We start from the raw sequence: 17,327 nt of genomic DNA on the forward strand, positions 1-17,327 counted from the left end.
TGGAATGTTCTGTAAATATCTCTGAGGTCCATCTGGTCCAATGTATCATTCAAAGCTCTTGTTTCCTTGTTGATTTTCTGCTTAGATGATCTGTCCATTGCTGAGAGTGGAGTACTGAGGTCTCCTACAATTAACGTATTGTTATCAATATGACTCTTTATTTCGGTTAACCGTTGGCTTATGTAGATGGCTGCTCCCATGTTGGGGGCATAGATATTTACAAATGTTAGATCTTCTTGTTGGATAGACCCTTTAAGAATGATATAGTGTCCTTCTGTGTTTCTTATTACAGACTTTAGTTTAAAATCTAATTTGTCTGATATAAGAATTGCTACCCCAGCTTTCTTTTGAGGTCTGCTGGCATGGAAGATGGATCTCCATCCCTTCACTTTCAGTCTGGATGTATCTTTAGGTTCAAAATGAGTCTCTTATAGACAGCATATGGATGGGTCCTGTCTTTTTATCCAATCTGCAACCCTGTGCCGTTTTATGGGAGCGTTTAGGCCATTCACATTGAAGTGATTATTGAAAGATATGAATTAATTGTCATCATGTTGCCTGTGAAGACGTTGTTTTTATAGATTGTCCCTGTAAATTTCTGTTGTAGATCACTCTTGGGGTCTTTCTCCTTTTATAGAATGCCCCTTAATATTTCTTGCAGGGCCGGCTTAGTGGTCACATATCCTTTCAACTTCTGCCGGTCGTGGAAGCTCTGCATCTCTCCATCCATTCTAAATGAAAGCCTTGCCAGATAAAGTATTCTTGGCTGCATGTTCTTCTCATTTAGTACCCTGAATATGTCTTGCCAGGCCTTTCTGGCTTGCCAGGTCTCTGTAGATAGGTCTGACGTTATTCTGATGTTCCTCCCTCTATACGTAAGGAATCTTTTCCCCCTAACTGCCCTTAAGATGGTTTCCTTGGTTCTAAGATTTGCAAGTTTTACTATTACATGCCGGGCGTTGGCCTGTTTTCCTTGATCTTAGGAGGGGTCCTCTCTGCCTCTAGGACTCTAATGTTTGTTTCATTCCCCAGATTAGGGAAGTTCTCAGCTACGATTTGCTCAAATACATCTTCTAGCCCTCTCTCTCTCTCCACTCCCTCTGGGATTCCAATGATTCTGACATTGGAACGCCTCATGGTGTCACTTATTTCTCTGATTCTATTTTCATGGATTCTGAGTTGTTTTTCCCTGGCCTCCTCTTTTCCCTTTTTATCTATTATATTGTCTTCCAGATCGCTTATTCTCTCTTCTGTCTTGGTTACCCTAGCTGTTAGATTATTTAGATTGGATTGGATCTCATTGATAGCATTTTTAAGTTCTGCCAATTCACCTTTTATTTCTGCCCTTAGAGACCCTGTGTTGCCATTAATTGATTTCTCCATTCTAGCCATTGTCTTCACAATTGCTAGCCTGAATTCCATCTCCGACATCTTGGTTATATCTGCATCCATTTGAAAATCTGCAGCATAAGTCATAATCTCTGAGTCTTTTCTTTTTGGGGGCTCTTCCTCCTAGTCATTCTGTTGAGGGGTGTTTGAGGGAATGTATAGAGTCCAAATTATTGACCAGAACCCAAGCAAGATGCACCTGTTTTCTTGGGACCTTAGGGTTGCTGGCCTCTTGTTTTCCCAGCCTGTCTTCTGCGGGAGAGGCCTGCCGCGCTGTTACTCAGGCAACCCTGTTTGGGCAGAGTTGCCCTGCGCCCCTGTGGCGGGGGATGGGCTCAGTGGGAATCAGTCTTTGGGGCTTTTGTTCTCTGGTGGCTTTATCTGGCGGCTTTCTGCGTCTCTTCCGCGAGTCAGAGCAGAAGTGACCGTTTCCAACCCTGTGCCTCAGAGCAGAGAGACCTCGGTCTGTTCTTCAGTGCGCCCTCCAGGCCACACCGTCTCCGTTTCTGTCCGTGCTGCTATAAACTGCAGCGTCCTGGGTTGTGCGCCCTTCCGCTGTGCTCCCAGTCCTGCCTCCGGGTCGGAGCACGTCTCTGCCCTTTGTGCTTCTAAAACCACCAGCCACTCCTAGTTTGCATGCGCACATGACTCTGCCGCTTGGGGTTCTGTCCCGGGGACTGCAGTTCACCGGCGCGACCCTGGCGCACCGGGTTTCCGTCTCGGAGGCTGCAGTTTGAGTGCCCGCGACCGTCGCTCCGGGTTTCTGTCTGGGGGGCTGTGGTTCATGTGCGTGTGACCCTGCCGGTCTGGTTTTCCACTCCGGGGGCTGCCCTAAAGTCCTTTCCCCGCCGCTACGGTCTGCGAGTCTGTGCCCCGTCCCCAGTGCAGGAGGCTGTCGCTCACCGATGGTGTAGGATCCCCACGGCCAGGCACCCTCCCGCTGCCATTTATCCTCCGATATCTGCCCGCAGAATCACGTCTCTCCGCTTCGTACCTCAAAACCAACTGCCTGCGATATTCTGTTTGTAGAGATCCAGATCTTCTTACATCTGAGGCTGGTTTCGTGGGTGCTCAGAGTCGTCTGGTAGATATCCAGCTCAATTCGGGGACCAGTTGAAATAGGGTCCCCTACTCCTCTGCCATCTTTCCCCTCTGCTCAATATATTTTTTATCTGAACTACATGGAAATCAGTACAGAACTATTGAAAACATCCATCTTTGCCATTTGATCACCTCCACAGGCCCTGCGACATGGTCCCTCCCTGGTTTCTGTACTGTGGTAGAAAGTTTAATAAGTGCTGTGGATACTGGTGAGAGATTTAGGAATTTTGCCTTTAGCAGCCATGGAAAGCAATAGGAATTGGTGCTGGAGCTTGAGGAATAAGCTGAAGAGACGTAGGGGATAGAGAAGGAAAGCATTTTAAGTCAGAGGGAACAGCACGAACCAAGGCATGAAAATGTGGAGTTACGTGGTGTGTTCAGAAAACACATTTTCCTTGACGGTTTAGGTATTTAGGGGGTGTTCTAAGGGTTGTTAAAGTTAAAAATAAGTACCAGATCTTTCAAACTTTGATTCTTCACAGAAGAGGGCACATTATTTTCTTACTCCTTTTCTGTCTCTTGCCTCCCTACACCCTGAGATGCCTTGCACAGTTGTGCTTGATCTGTGTGACTGATGGTTTATTTGTGTATATGAGAAATTGCCTGCAAGCCTCTGTCACCTTTTGGGGACAGCCTCTAGAGGTGTTGGTGGCAGCTATGAGTGATCAAGTGATCCAGGTACCGGGGAGCTTGGCCTGAGAGACAAGAGAATACAGGGCACAGGTTATGAGCAGTAGGGTGAGTTAATGGGGTGGCATCCCTTAGAAGAAGCCAGGCAGATGTGCTGGCATGTCTAGAAGCATTTTCAGAAATATTTTTGGCATGTTGTCCTTAGGAAAACTTTAGTGAGACTTATTTTTTCTCATCTGCCTTTGCTCTCTCTTCTACCTAATTCCTTTAAAAGTTCTTTTCTTCTACGTAATTCCTTAAAATGTCCCCTGAACATTTGCTGGTGAAGGTAATTCTATAATTATAAAGATAAAATGTAATTTAGAAACACATGTTTTTTAAAAAAGAGTGCTGTATTTTGAAAAGATCACATCATCATTTCTTCTGTGGGGAATCATCCAAAGGTTTTTTTAGTTGAAATATTGGGACACTTCCTCGTGGATTATGTGGGGTTTAGAGGATCATCTACAAAATTGTTATTAATGCCCAGTTCTTAATATTCTTTTTTTTTTTTTTTTAAAGATTTTATTTATTTGACAGAGAGAGAGAGAGAGCACAAGTAGGCAGAGCAGCAGCAGAGGGAGAGGGAGAAGCAGGCTCTCTGCTGAGCAGGGAGCCCGATGTAGGAGTCAATCCCAGGACCCTGGGATCATGACCTGAGCCGAAGGCAGACGCTTAACCGACTGAATCACCCAGGTGCCCCTGATGCCCAGTTCTTGATAGCAGAGGCCATGACTCAGTGGGCCCCATTGTTCCTGGCTGCACGATAGTTCAGATGATGTATGTTGGTGTGTTTTTGTTCTGTTTCTTTTTTTTTTCTGCTTTGATTTTCATTAAGTTGACAGCTAAATCAGAACTGATCTATCAGTTTGTGGAACATTTAACACAAGCTGTGGAGAGTTACAAGCAGCGGATGGACTGGCTCACCAGCAGAAGCCGGCAGATTTTTGGTGTCGTCTTGGAACAGTGCATCACCATAGTGCTGGATTTTGGCGGCATGCTGGAGGAGGAGCTTAATCTGTGCCAAGATGCTCTAACAATGGTCCTCCAGGAGCAGGTGGCTCATATAGCCAAGTTTAATATCATACGGTGAGTTCCCTTTGGAAGGGAATATTTCAGTGAAACTTCATAAGTAGTTTTCATTTATTTAGAGTTAAGTAACATATCTTCGGGGAGGGAGGAGGTATTATCTTGTCATTTCCTAGAATGTGTAATTCCAGCAGAAGACCCACAGTGAAAACTTATATCTGCTTTGCATGTGGCATCTTAGTTTTGAAATTAGAAGACATTTAGAAACACACTTTTCTTCAATTCATGGCAAGATCAAAATATAAGAATAGGAATTACACTGAATATATACTTAAGGCCATACAAATCTCTTCGGTCATTTTAGATTTTAGCCTGAATAATGAATTCAGCCTTGTCACAGCTATCACTGTTTTTTTCAGACTGAGCTTGTGACCCCATTGTAAGTTGACCCCCTTAATAGAACAGCAGGTGGCCGGCTTTATAGAATTTCCTATATTTCAGAGTTTTCACAATCAATTATTTACAGATTCTTGGATTCAAGAGAATTTGGGCTCTAAGGCCAACTTTTCATGTGGAACAGTGGCTGTACCTCCCTGACAGGAAAAATCTGGATGAAGGAGGCATCTACCTAATTGAGTTTTTCTTTTGAAGAAAATATCTTCAGCTAAACAGATGACATCTTTGGGGATGTTGCCTAATTGTGTTCTATCCCAGATTTTTATTTCTGTCATAGATATATTACTGAAGGAATCAAGTCTTAAGTCTGCAACACTTTAGCTTTTTTGGAAACCTACGCTATAGCATTTAGGCCACTCAGCCACATTTCTACCAGAGGGGCCACATAGAGGTGACACAGGTGTGCGGCAGCTTCTTTCTCAGGGTGGTTTATGAGGGACAGCTCAGGCTGGTTCATTAGTCCATGACTCATAGAATTCTTATAATTGTGAATGCATATATGATTTATATAATTTGTTCAATTATAAACACAGAGATAAAGAGATTCAAATGGCTATTCTTTCTTGGGGGGATTCCATCACTGCTTTCTAAGTCCACACTACATGGTTTAATCACATGTTCCCAGGATTTAAAAACTAATGCTTTGCTGAACTCAATACTGTTTTTGATCCAGAAGAGGGAACTGATGGGAATTTGGAACAATGAAAACAATGTCTTAAAAGAATTAGAAATAAAATTTTCGACTGTTAAAATTGTCGCTGATTTACAAATCTTACTGCTGTGAATCCTTATAAATTTACTATTAGTGGAAGATAGTTGTATATAAACCTGCCTGTTTATGAAAATAATTCCCTCAATAATTTTAATGCAGCCGTTAATGTTTACATTTTTGAGATTGTTTAATTCTCCTGTATGCATTGTCTTTCCTAGTCAGTACAGCTTATGGAAGCTAAGGGTGCTTTGGAGACTGATCTTAAACAGCTCGCCCAATGTATTGGTAACTTTTAGAGGGCCAGGAACTGTTTTCTCTCCTTCAGCTCTGGTGATGTTAAGTAGCTTGTCGCTTGCAGCTCTGAGACTGAGGGCTGACAGCTAGGTTGCCCACTGCCCAGTGACAGCCCCGTGGGATTCTTTTCAGGGTTTCCCAGCGGCCTGTGAAATGGCAGGAAAATGCTGTTCCTGTGACCGAGCAGTCCATAGCCGCTGCCATCAGTTGGGTTGAGAAACTGCCTTTTGAGCTGGCTGTGAGCCAGGCTAGCTGCCTGGACGCTCTGCTGGAAGCTGGGAACGACAAAACGGTAAGTGTGCATCCATGGTGGGCCCCAGGTCACACTGGTGGCTTCCAGTTTCTTTCTCTACACCCAGTACCCCCATACTGCCTTTCAGCTGACCTGGGTCCTCCCAGCAGCATCCCACAGAGACCCCATCACTGGCACTGGGGAGTCCTGAAAGTCTCAGTCCTCTTCACCTCTGAATTTGGAACCACTTGAGAAATAGGTGACGGGCCCCAAGTGGGGATCAAAATAGCAGCTTTGGTGATGGCAGAGCTGGAGAAACCAAAATGAGACTCCCTAACCCTGCCCCCTGAGCCTGGCGGGGCTCCCTCTGGGTGATTAGGGCACAGGGTCAACCCCCATTTAGCCAGTGCCAGCAGGGCCACGTGCTGCTCACAGCCACTGAGCAGTGAGAAAGGACAGGGAATTCGGCATAGTTGTGCATCTCTCATATTTTAGTTCTGCTCTTGTGCTCCTGACAATTAGATAAATCAGTCCATCTCTTATGAGGGAGAGAGGTTGGGAGACTCTTCATAGAACCCCGAGGTTGAGGAAATAGGGATTCCCCACATCTATGTTCTGAATCTCTCCCAGTTCCTCTTCTTCACAAATGGATCTGTTATGTGCTTTCCAAGGTGAAGTATATCTACATAGATGCATCATCCATTTTTGAATATTAATGCATTCACATGTTTTTTTTTTTTTTTTAAGATTTTATTTATTTATTTGAGAGAGAGAGAATGAGAGAGAGCACATGAGAGGGGGGAGGGTCAGAGAGAGAGGCAGACTCCCTGCTGAGCAGGGAGCCTGACGTGGGACTCGATCCCGGGACTCCAGGATCATGACCTGAGCCGAAGGCAGTCACTTAACCAACTGAGCCACCCAGGCGCCCCACATGTGCTTTTTGATAGGACCTTTTGGACATAAAGCTTTACCTGAAAGAAGTGCTGAAATGGTGGTGGTTTATGTTCTTTTAGCCAAAAGGGTGTGTGTTTTTGTGAGTGATCATACGGATGGGACTTGAAGGGAGTGGCAAGCTAGTGGGGAAGGACTCTGGGCAGATGGGGTTCTTTGGCCAGCCTCAGCTTCCCAGGTAGGGATAGATCTGCTTTCCTTTGGGATACAGATACTGAACTAATACTTATGGATTGATATTAATTACCACTTAATTGCTTCCTCTGCTCTGGACTCCTATGATTCTGTAGATTTCGAGCTTTACTCTGCTACATTAAGAAGTCCTTTCTTGGGCAAGGAGGCCATGTGCTGGCGCCTTGAAAGGATAGCCCTCAGTGGTCACCAGACTGTTTATTGATACTGAGGAAAATAGTTTAAAATTGGAAATGCATTGTTTATCCTTTCGAAGCCAGAGGAACAAATGGTTCCCATTAAAGAACAAAATAGAAGCTACTTTGTTCTTTGGCCTTTCAAGTTTGTTTTAACATCTGTAAAATTTCAATTGTCTGGGCACTATAATAAGCATTCAAGAAATGGAACATTACACAGGCTCTTGGATGAGTGTGTGTGTGTGTGTGCGCGTGCATGCCTGCATGTACACACACACACACACACACTCACTCTCAGGTGTTCTGTTTCTTTGTTCACCTAGCTACATCGGTCATAGCTGACTCTGGCGACCTGCCATGACTTGAAGATTTCCCAGTGACCTTTGATTTTTCTGTTTTACTTTCCTTTGGTTTGTGCTTCTCCTTTCTTGGATTCATCCCCAGCCCAGGAAATGTGGAACAATTTAGTGAGTTCCAGGCAAGTCCTATAGAAGAGGAGAAACCCAGAAAGAGGTTAATAGGCACTGATTATCAAATGCTACTTAAAAATTCTTGAGAAGAGACTGTGGAGTATGGCAAATATAAAACATACTCAAACCACTCTATCCTCCCTCCTAGAGCTTATATCTGGATGTGGTCCCTAGGAAACTTCTACTAACTGCAACTGCCTCCTATATAAAAATGCCATGCTCTATGTTTTGTGAGGTGTGGGGATGGGGAGAGGAATGGCTTCCCCTAATGGGCTGCCCCTCTGCTCTGTGCCTCATGCCCACCCCACTGAATTTCAAATTGATTCACATAACTGTTTTTTTCTATAAATAGAAAAGATATAAAGCTTAAGAAACTTTTGAACAGTAAATCTAGATACCCAGACTTTTGCTACTGATGATAACCTGCTTCAGGTTAGCATCTCCCATGAGTGAGTCCTGAGAAAAACCAAGAGAGTGGCTATTGTTTTATGTTCAAAGATTAACATGGAAGTTGGGCTTTTGTATCCAATCCACATGAAGAGGAAGGGCTAACTGATGTGCTTGGTAAGGGTAAGGCGGATGCTCAGAGGTTACTGGCCTCTTTCAGAGCTGGGCTTTGTACCCATAGTCAGGCCAGAGACTGAACAGGCAGGGGTGACTGAGGGTGAGCCTTTAACTCCAGAGGAGCCAGGCAGTGTGGGGTCTGCTTGAGTCCCAGCTCTGATGGCAGCACATGGAGAGCACTATTGATGGATGAAGTATCCTGTTGGATCCTGTGCAAAAGGGCCTGGCTCATTGGAAGGGCAGCCTGTGGGATACTGAGGCAATGTCTGGCATTGTCCTCAGAGCCCAGGTATGCCGTCCAGGCCTGGGTTTCTGCTCTGCAGTATCCTCTGGTCCTAGGGTGCTTCTTTGGGAAGTTGGTAGCTTCCCTGGCCTTAATTAGGAGGGGTGTTGTGCCAGGAGGCCCTGGAAGGCCTGCTGATCCAAGATGGGAGAGGTTATTTGGGAAGAGAAGGCTGGTCATCCAAAGCCCTGATTCCCACCTACCTGAGAAGGCTAACTGAGGGGGTTTTACTTGTGCTTTCAGCAGAAGGCTACCTGCCCAAAGGGTACCTGTGTTTCTCTTTGTGGTATCTCAGCCTCTCTTCCATCCGGCTGGTCGGCACACATTTGTTTACTTTAAAAAAAATAACCTCTTCACTGGGAGAGTAAATGGGTGAATTAGAGCCAGACCTGTGTGAGTCCATCAGAAACCTTCACCACTGGACAGTAAACTGAAGGGCTGGCCATGCTAATCACAAGCATGGCAGTGGTTCAGCCAGGCATCAGATCTTTTCACCTTTGTGTCCCTAGAAATGGCAGTGCCTGGCAAGGGCTCGATAAATGTTGAACGTTGAAGGAATGGGAAAGAAGTAGTGTTGATATTCTTGAAGTTGGGGCTAGATGTGGGTCCAAGAAGTTCCCATTCCCCACACCATGGAACAGACTTGAGTTTTTTTAATTGAAGGGTGGTAGTCTGCATGGGACCAGGCAGGTGGATTTGCTGAGCCTTGTAGGACTCTGGTGGGGATAGTGGGTGGAGACAGGGACCCCGAAACCTGGCAGGCCAGAAAGTTGGTGGTGGTGTTAAGGGTGTTAAGGAGGGATTGGAGAACTGAGCTGGATTAACATCAAGAGGGCAGTCACCACCGTGTGTGTGTGGGGGGAGGTTGGAGATCAGAAAATCAGAAAGGGCCGAATAAGGAAAGGGCTGCCACAGGTACAGGGAAGATCTGGAAGTCAGATCCACAGTCTGGAGTTGGTCAAAACTGTTGAAACAGTCAAAGTTTTATGAAGACCAAGACAGAATTTTGCTAGACCTCTCACTGCTGTTGTGGGTGCCTTTCATTTGACTTTGATTCTTGCAGAGTGGAGATTTTGATGGCCCGAGGCTTCTGACAGGCTACAGCCGCGGATAGTCAGGGCGGAAGCAGCCACTGCCAGTCTGGTTCTTCTTTTCCCCCAGATCTGTGTCTGAGAAGATGTCAAGGCCTCTTTGGCTGGGCGGAATGCAGGCTGCCGTGGACACTGCAGAGCTAATGACCCAGACAGAATAAGGCATTTCAAGGGGAAACAGAAACGCCCTACCCTCTTTTATGTAGTGTAAAGTGGCAAGAGTTTTTGATTCCCAGTACAATAGCCGAATGGAATCCCAAATACTGTTTATATCTTGTGTTATCAAATTCAGTACAAATTAGCGTTTAGGGAAATGCTGGTCAGTGAGAAAGCTGCTCCTGGCCCCAGCTGCTCCTGCTAATCCTCAGGCTCGGCCCCTGCCCTGAGCTACTGAGCTACTGAGGTACTTAGAGGTACTGAGCTACTGAGTTACTCAGAGGTACTGAGCTCCTGGGCCAGGGGAGAGGGTTCCACTGAGGACAGTTCCCTTGAGCCCATACAACCTCACCCAGGTTTTAGTCAGGGACGTTGATATCAGGGGCTAGGAGCCTTGGATGGTGTGAGAGCCAAGGGAGTGAAAAGAGTGCCTGTCTCTGGCCACCTTCCTGTCCCAGGATCTTGCTCGCACAGTTCTGGGACTCACGTCCCTCCCTCCCTCCCTCCCTCTCTCCCTCCCTCCTTCCCTTCCTCCCTCCCTTCCTCCCTTCCTTCCTAAAGATTTTATTTATTTATTTGAGACAGAGAGAGTGAGAGAGAGCACGAGAGAGAGCATAAGCCAAGGGGAAAGACAGGGAGAAGCAGACTTCCTGCCGAGCAGGGAGCCCCATGTGAGACTCGATCCCAGGACCCCGGGATCATGACCTGAGCCGAAGGCAGACACTACACCCACTGAGCCACCCAGGCGCCCCTCACATCTGTTTCTAAGAGGTGACCAGCCTTGCCATGATGAGCTGACCAAATGAAGTGGTTGAAAGCAAAGGCGGAAGCTCATAGGGTCAGGCAGCTGGACTTACTAGCTGAAAGACCAGGTCAATTAACCTGTCCAGTCCTTCGTTTCTTCATCTGTAAACTAGGTGTGATAACAAGAATTCCTTTTCCACAGGACTTCTGTGAGCATTGAATAAAAGAATTCATGTTGACTTATCATTGCAAAGAGCAGATGACCCCACAGCCACGTCACTTTAAAAGGCATTTTGCCAGTTGGTGGGGGGTGGGGCTAGGTGGCATATTTACTTTCCTCTCCTTTTTTCTCAGTGTCATTATGTGAGTGGAAAGGAGAGGCAGGGAGGCAGTGAGCAGGAGGGGTTGGGGGTGAGATAGGTGGTCTCATTGTAGAGCATGTCCCAGGAAATCCGTAGCACAGATAACCGAAAACACAGGCAATTAAGCAGCTGAGAAATGAACTTAATGAATAGTGAATAACCCTGGAGACTGAGTGAAGGAAAGGAAATCCTGGCTCACTGCTGGCTACAGCAATTTTTAGCTTGATGAAATCTCAAGGGAAAGACGTTTCTGCACAAGGATTTCAGACTCTTGGGTCATTGCCAGAGCAGAGAAGCTGAGTTTGCGTGACGTGCAACAGAGATGCATGGTGTCAGAAGCCGCCGACAGACCACCTAGAGATGTTTGTCCTCACTCATCTCCCCATTGAACTAACAAATCTTACAAAATACTCCCTGTGTCTGATCTCCTCTCTTGGGCCACGTGTGACTTTAGATCCTTATGTGAGGGTGAACCAGTCCCCGTGCTAAGCTTGGGCCCCGACCCAGCTGGAGCACTAACAGTGCAGTGCAGGGAAGCCTACTGAACGCCTCTCACACAAGCTACTGTGTAACGCGGGGGGAGAAGGGAAGGAGAATGCATTTGCTGGGAGAATATTAGTTGCCTGACAAGGAATGTAGAGAGCACCATTTCTTCCTTCTCTCAGTATTTTTTGTCTCTTGGCAACTGGCCAAAAGAGATATACAACATTGCTCAGTTTTTACTTCCCATTCAGTCCTTTTTAAAATCGGGGAGCGGGTTTGAAAGGCCTGAGAGAAAGAGTCACGGAGGTGAGGTGGGCCTTTTCGAGCCCCATGGAAGGAAGGTTGTCGCTGGAGTAGGTTGCTCTCAGCTCCCACTGTGGCCATGGCCTCCCTCCCAGCAGGGGCCCTCTGCCACCCTGCTCCCACTGCCCCTTTGGGCACAGTCGGCCCTAGCTGCTGCAGACAGGGTGGCCCAGCTGACCGTAAGTCCTCTTCTTTCTGCGTCAGGTGGGTTTAAGTCCCAGGTTTGAGGTTGAACTGAGGTACCTGACTGTTTACCTTCAGCTAGCAGGGGTTTGTGATTAGAGTAGAGAAAGGCTCATGAGCCCTAAGGGGATGGTGACATCTATTTATCCCTTCAAACCCAATGCATTTTTTTGGGATTCTTCCCCAGTTTTTTGTGGAAACAGTCAATTAGGGGGTTTTAAGGGGTAGGTGTAGATGATAGGGATTCCCAGCTCTCTCTGGGTTTTAACTTTCTGAGATACATGCATGCATAAGTGCAAGTCCTCTTGTTTAAACTCAGTCATGAGGTACACTGCATTACCTCCCTTTTTATAAGTGAAGAAACCAAACTTACGTCACTTGCCCAAGTTCACAGAACTTGTTAGTGGCAGGGAGGTCAAACACCGTGGAAGGCAGCAGGCCTTGAATATCTCACTTCCTGATTTGGGTCCCCAAACGTCCTCACAAGGAGCAGTGCCGCTATTCTTGCCGCCCCCCCCCAGGAGCAAAGGCAGTTTTGTAGAAAGCATACTGCCAGGGAGTCCCATACAAGGCTAGGGTACGTCAGGGAGATAAACCGTGGGTACTATTGTCTTGCAGATTGAATCCATTTACTACTTTGTGGTGGGAGATGTTCCTGAGCAAACCAAGGGGCTCCTCCTTCAGAGGGCTTTGGAGATCCCATGTCCTGTCTGCACAGTGTCCTTCAATGCCAGAGGAGAAGGCACGACAGCTTTCTTAAAGGATCTGAGTGCCAAGACCCACAGCAGGTAGGCAGAAAATGTGCTCTTGAGGGACAGTGGGTGAGCTGCCTGTTTCCGCAAGATCAGCAGTGGTCTTCCTAACCAGTCTGTTCTTGTGCTCTCCTCTTTCCGGTGGTCTTTAGTCTCTAGGCCTTTTTTTCTCCACGCTGTATTAATCTTGCCTTGTTACTTTCTGTAATTCTGATGGTTTGACATCAGGGTCCTTGCTGCCCCCTCCAAGGCCAGCTAAGTCCTAGAGAGCTTAGCTGACTCACCCAGGAGTGTACCTTTCATATGCAAGCTAACTGATCCAGAGCCCACTCAGTGCCAGCAGGCACTCATGCTCAGGACCACTATTCCCCTGCAGTAATCATGGCGGGGCCCGGTACTGGACAGCTTGGGGCAGCTCCTACACCCCAGAACCCACTGAAGTTATTCAACTAGCCCATCCCAAACCTGCCTGCTCTGCCTCACCCATTCCATGCTGCAGAATCCACACTAAAGACTCTGGCCCATGTTTTCCCCTTGTTCCCTCATGCCTCCTGACCGGCCCTGGTGCTTCCCTGTGTGGCCCGGTGTGATGGGGTGTGCCCCCTCCTCTTGAGAACTGTATTAGTAGTTAGTTTGGGTCGCCAGATACCACAGACTGGATGGCTTAAACAATAGAAATTTATTTCTCACACTTCTGGAGGCTAGGAAGCCCAAGATCAAGGTGCTGGCAGATTTCTGGTGAGTACTCTCTTCCAGGCTGCCTTCTTAACTATATCCTCTCATGGGACAGAGGGAAGGAAGGATGAAGGGGGAGAGAGAGAGAGAGAGAGAGAGAGAGAAAGCACAAACATGCCTGTAAGTTCTCTGGTATATCTTCTTAAAAAGATACTAATCCTGGGGTGCCTGGGTAGCTCAGTTGGTTAAGCGTCTGACTCTTGATTTCTGCTCAGGTCATGATCTTAGGGTGGAGAGATCAAGCTGCCCCATGGGGCTCTGCGCTCAGCAGGGAGTCTGCTTGACTGCTTGAGATTCTCTCCCTCTCTCTCTGCCCCTCTCTTTGCTTGTGCACATGCTCTTTCTCTCTCTCTAAAATAAATCTAAAAAAAAAAAAGTACTAATTCTGTTGGATCAGGGCCCTAGCCTTATGACCTCGTTTAACCTTAATTACCTCCTAAAGGCTCTATCTCCAAATACGGTCAAATATGGTTACATTGGGGGGTTAAGGCTTCAACATATGAATTTGGGGGGTGGGGCCACAATACAGTCTATAGCAGGAACTGTGAGTAGCAAACTATATTTTCAGTGGTAGTTATACTGATCTGGTGGCCTCATCATAGCTGAAAAATAACTGAATCTACATTTTAAAAACATACCCATCCCCTTGTCTGTGTGGATAGGTTTAGGTCCCTTGTGGAGAGAGATCAGCTACTTATGCGTTTATAAGGAGAATGACTGAGTTCTTGCCTCAGTTAGCCTGTCTGAAATGGGTACAATTACTGCCCTTGAGCATGTGTTCCCAAATTTGATTGCTCATCACATTTGCCTGGGGAGCTTGTTAATAATTCAGAGGTCCAGGGCTTCACCTTACAGCCTGATTCTACATAATAGAGGGGATCCTGGGAACAGGAATTTAATCACTCACTTTGCATAAGAGCTGCCTAGGGAGTTTGATTAAAATGCAGATATCTTGGCCACAGCCCCAGAGATCCTGATTTTTGGGTGTTACGGGAGGGCCAAGAATACTCATACTTAACAGGATCCCTGGTGATTCTGAAGACCACTGCTCTGGCTACCATTAAAACTTTGAAATCTTTTAACATTAGGTGTTTGGCTTCAATTCTGGGTTCCTAAATCCCCCCAAATACAGAGGGGCTCACTGTCCCACTTTTGCTAGTGGAGAGAGTAGAAGGCAACTGGCAGGACTCCCTGTCTTGCTGGTCCTCTGCTTGATTCACGTGGGGCACTTTCTCTGGGCAGGTGAGAGGTTAGGGAGTAATTTAAAATGGGAGAAGCTGCAGTTCAGCTCTTGATTTTTAGGCCATGTACCATTGAATGTGAGTTTTCCTGGAGAGGACGATTTGTAGACATGCTTTTCTGTCCCTGCTCTGGCCCTTGCAAGTGAGCCCAACCCACAACCGGTGGGGCTCCTGCCTGCTCCACCCCTGCCAGATCCCCAAGTCTCTTGGTTGGCCTCCGCACACCCTTCGCTGGTGAGCCTCAGCTGAAGTGCAGTCATTATGGAACTCTAAAGGGCGTGCCCTGAGCTCAGCTTGCAGGGAGGCTGGATTCTTGGTTCCCCCGTGCCTGAGTCTGTGTCTGAACAGAGCCACCAACCTGCAAAGCATGTTTTGCTTTCTGCATAAATGAGGTTGTGTTAGCCAGAGGGAGTGTCTGCCCTGTTCTCTTTTCTAATCTGGAGAACAGATCAGAGAGTAGAAAGTCCTGGGCACCAAAGGCCTTGGCACTCAGGGTGTGGGACCTGGCAGGACAAACCTCAGCCATCCCCCCTCCGCTTTGTAAGGAGATCACAGGTCTGCTCTAGTGGAAGCACCTGTGGGAGGCAGGCATGGCCAGGTTAAGGGTCCATTGGCCTCAAGAGGGCTGTTGGGACAAGGCTGGCTTGTGGATTGCCATTGTCATTGTTTTAGTCTCACCTGAAACCCTCTAGAAATAGGACCCAGGCTTTCCATGGCCCAGGTAAAGCCCCCACACCTCTCCTACCATCCGTGCATCCATCTGTCCATCCCAGCCCCTGCTTCAAGATTCTCTTCGTGCTGAGAAACAGGCAAAGGTGGAACTCTTAAGGGGTCAGAAGAGCATTACCCAGAGATGATCTGTTAATCTGAAAGAAATTTCCTGCTATCATTGACTTTTTGGATTCCAGATTGTCAAGGGTGTGCTTAGCCCCTCATTTTGTAGACCACACCAGTGCTTCTTGAATCCCCCAGGGATCTTGTTCAAGTGCTTATTCTGACTCAGCAGCTCCAGGTAGGGCCCAGGAATGTGCATTCCTAAGCAGCTCCCAGGTGCTGCTGCTGCCCCTCGGATCACATTTTGAGGAGTCAGGCCCTAAAAACTTGTCCACACAAGAATTCTTTTCATTAGGGTTTCCGCTTAGTTTCTGGGGAAGTGCATATTTGCCGAGTTAAAGTTGACTGAAGCCCGTCGGCAATTGGCAGATGAGCCAATGGTGCCTGTTGTCACCAGCTTTCAACACTGAACCCACAGGGCCGTGGGCACTGTTGAGGCCTCATTAGACTGTTGGCTTGTCAACACTCTTTTGACATGATTGAACCCTGGGAACAGAAGGATAAATATAAAGCAGAGGGTATCATTTTTTCAGGGTCAATACATACCATTTGGTTGGGTTAATTACCCTCTAAGAGAAGAGAAGAGTCATGCGTTAAAATCCCAACAACATTCACAGTTCGCTCTTCTGTTTTGCCTCCCTGTCTTTTGTTTTGGCAGAACTGACCAGGTACAGGGAATAGCCGTGAAACATCTAAGATGCTCGGCACCACAGCAGAGTAAATTCACGGTGTTGGGAGAATGAGTAGACATGCACAAATAGCATTACTAGCCTAATGTTGCAAATCTCTTGCTGTTTCAGATTCCATGCATTTGCGGAGAGAACAGAGTGTGTGGAGTTTCCCCCACTTGCCGTAAAGGATGGTGACAGTGTAATTACTTGGAATTTAAGGAAACTGAAAGGAAAACGCCCTCCAGGTACCTGGGATCCAAAAAACACACAACAACACAGTGTGATTTTCTGTAACTTTAGGAAATAAAGCACTAGTTAGGGACTAATGGAATCTTTTTCATTATTTATATGGTCCAGGGGCAGTTCATGATATTACTGCTGAATCTGTCAGCCTAGCAACAGGCATAAGTTTATTACCACCCAGGGAAGTGGCCTAAGTTATGTGCGTTGAACGAACTTGAGAACCTTCTGGAGATGTGGCCCGAATGTTTCAGTGCTGGACTCAGTTCCTGGGAAGGCAGAACTGCTCTGCTGCCCAGGTTAGGGGATGCTGTAGCCAGGATGCCAACACATCTTGTGGGTTTTCTGCTGTCCCACCTGTCAGTGACGGCAGACAGCGGATTGACCTGCCTCTTGGGAGGGCCAGAGCCCCGGCCCCACAGGAACCTCTGTGGAGGCAGAGTGAACTTCCCCTTTTTATCAGAGAGTATGATCAGAGAGTTTCACAGGCATAGAAAATGAGGTCACCAAATCAGTGAGGAGTAGGTTCAGAAAAAACAGTGCTGGAAGGTTACTCAGAAAACCAAGAGGTGGGAGTTTCTTTGGGGCTGATGAAATTGCAAAGTGCCAAAGATACCGAGTGAATCCTGCTGAGGAAAGCAGGGAAGGAAGCTCGTGTTCGAGTGTGAGATGCTGCGGTGTGACCCAGCTAGAGGTCTGAGAGAGCCCATCCCGACCTCCACCCTCCTACTCATTTTGTTATTGACAGAGACCTCTAGCTTCAGTGTAAGGCAAGAACTACTCTTTGCGAGAAGCGAAGAAGCTACAGGATACATCTGCTTAACAGGTTCCTCTGTTCACATGATGGTGCTACAGAGGCTCCCGGGAGAAGAGCATGGGGCCTGAGGAGGAGGCAGTTGCATTAAGGGGCTAGGGGGTCAGGAGACCAGGCAGGAGTTTGAGTCACAAAGCCTGTCCCTGATAACACACTTTGTGGATTCAGATTCTTAGTGCCCCCAAGCGAGCAGGGGAGAG

General features: G+C 47.1%; 1 protein-coding gene across 1 annotated transcript in view; it reads left to right on the plus strand.

Moving 5' to 3' along the window:
- Nucleotides 1-17,327, plus strand: part of VWA3B (von Willebrand factor A domain containing 3B) — a 214,933-nt gene that overhangs the window by 19,268 nt on the left and 178,338 nt on the right. The window contains exons 4-7 of the mRNA XM_035001730.1: nucleotides 3,998-4,248; nucleotides 5,783-5,942; nucleotides 12,459-12,628; nucleotides 16,203-16,318. Coding sequence (XP_034857621.1) covers nucleotides 3,998-4,248; nucleotides 5,783-5,942; nucleotides 12,459-12,628; nucleotides 16,203-16,318 — 697 coding nt within the window. The remainder of the gene's footprint in view (nucleotides 1-3,997; nucleotides 4,249-5,782; nucleotides 5,943-12,458; nucleotides 12,629-16,202; nucleotides 16,319-17,327) is intronic.

This window comes from Mirounga leonina, unplaced genomic scaffold, assembly GCF_011800145.1.
Source record: "Mirounga leonina isolate KUSES-001 unplaced genomic scaffold, KU_Mleo_1.0 Mir_125, whole genome shotgun sequence".
In the NCBI taxonomy this organism is placed as follows: Eukaryota; Metazoa; Chordata; class Mammalia; order Carnivora; family Phocidae; genus Mirounga; species Mirounga leonina.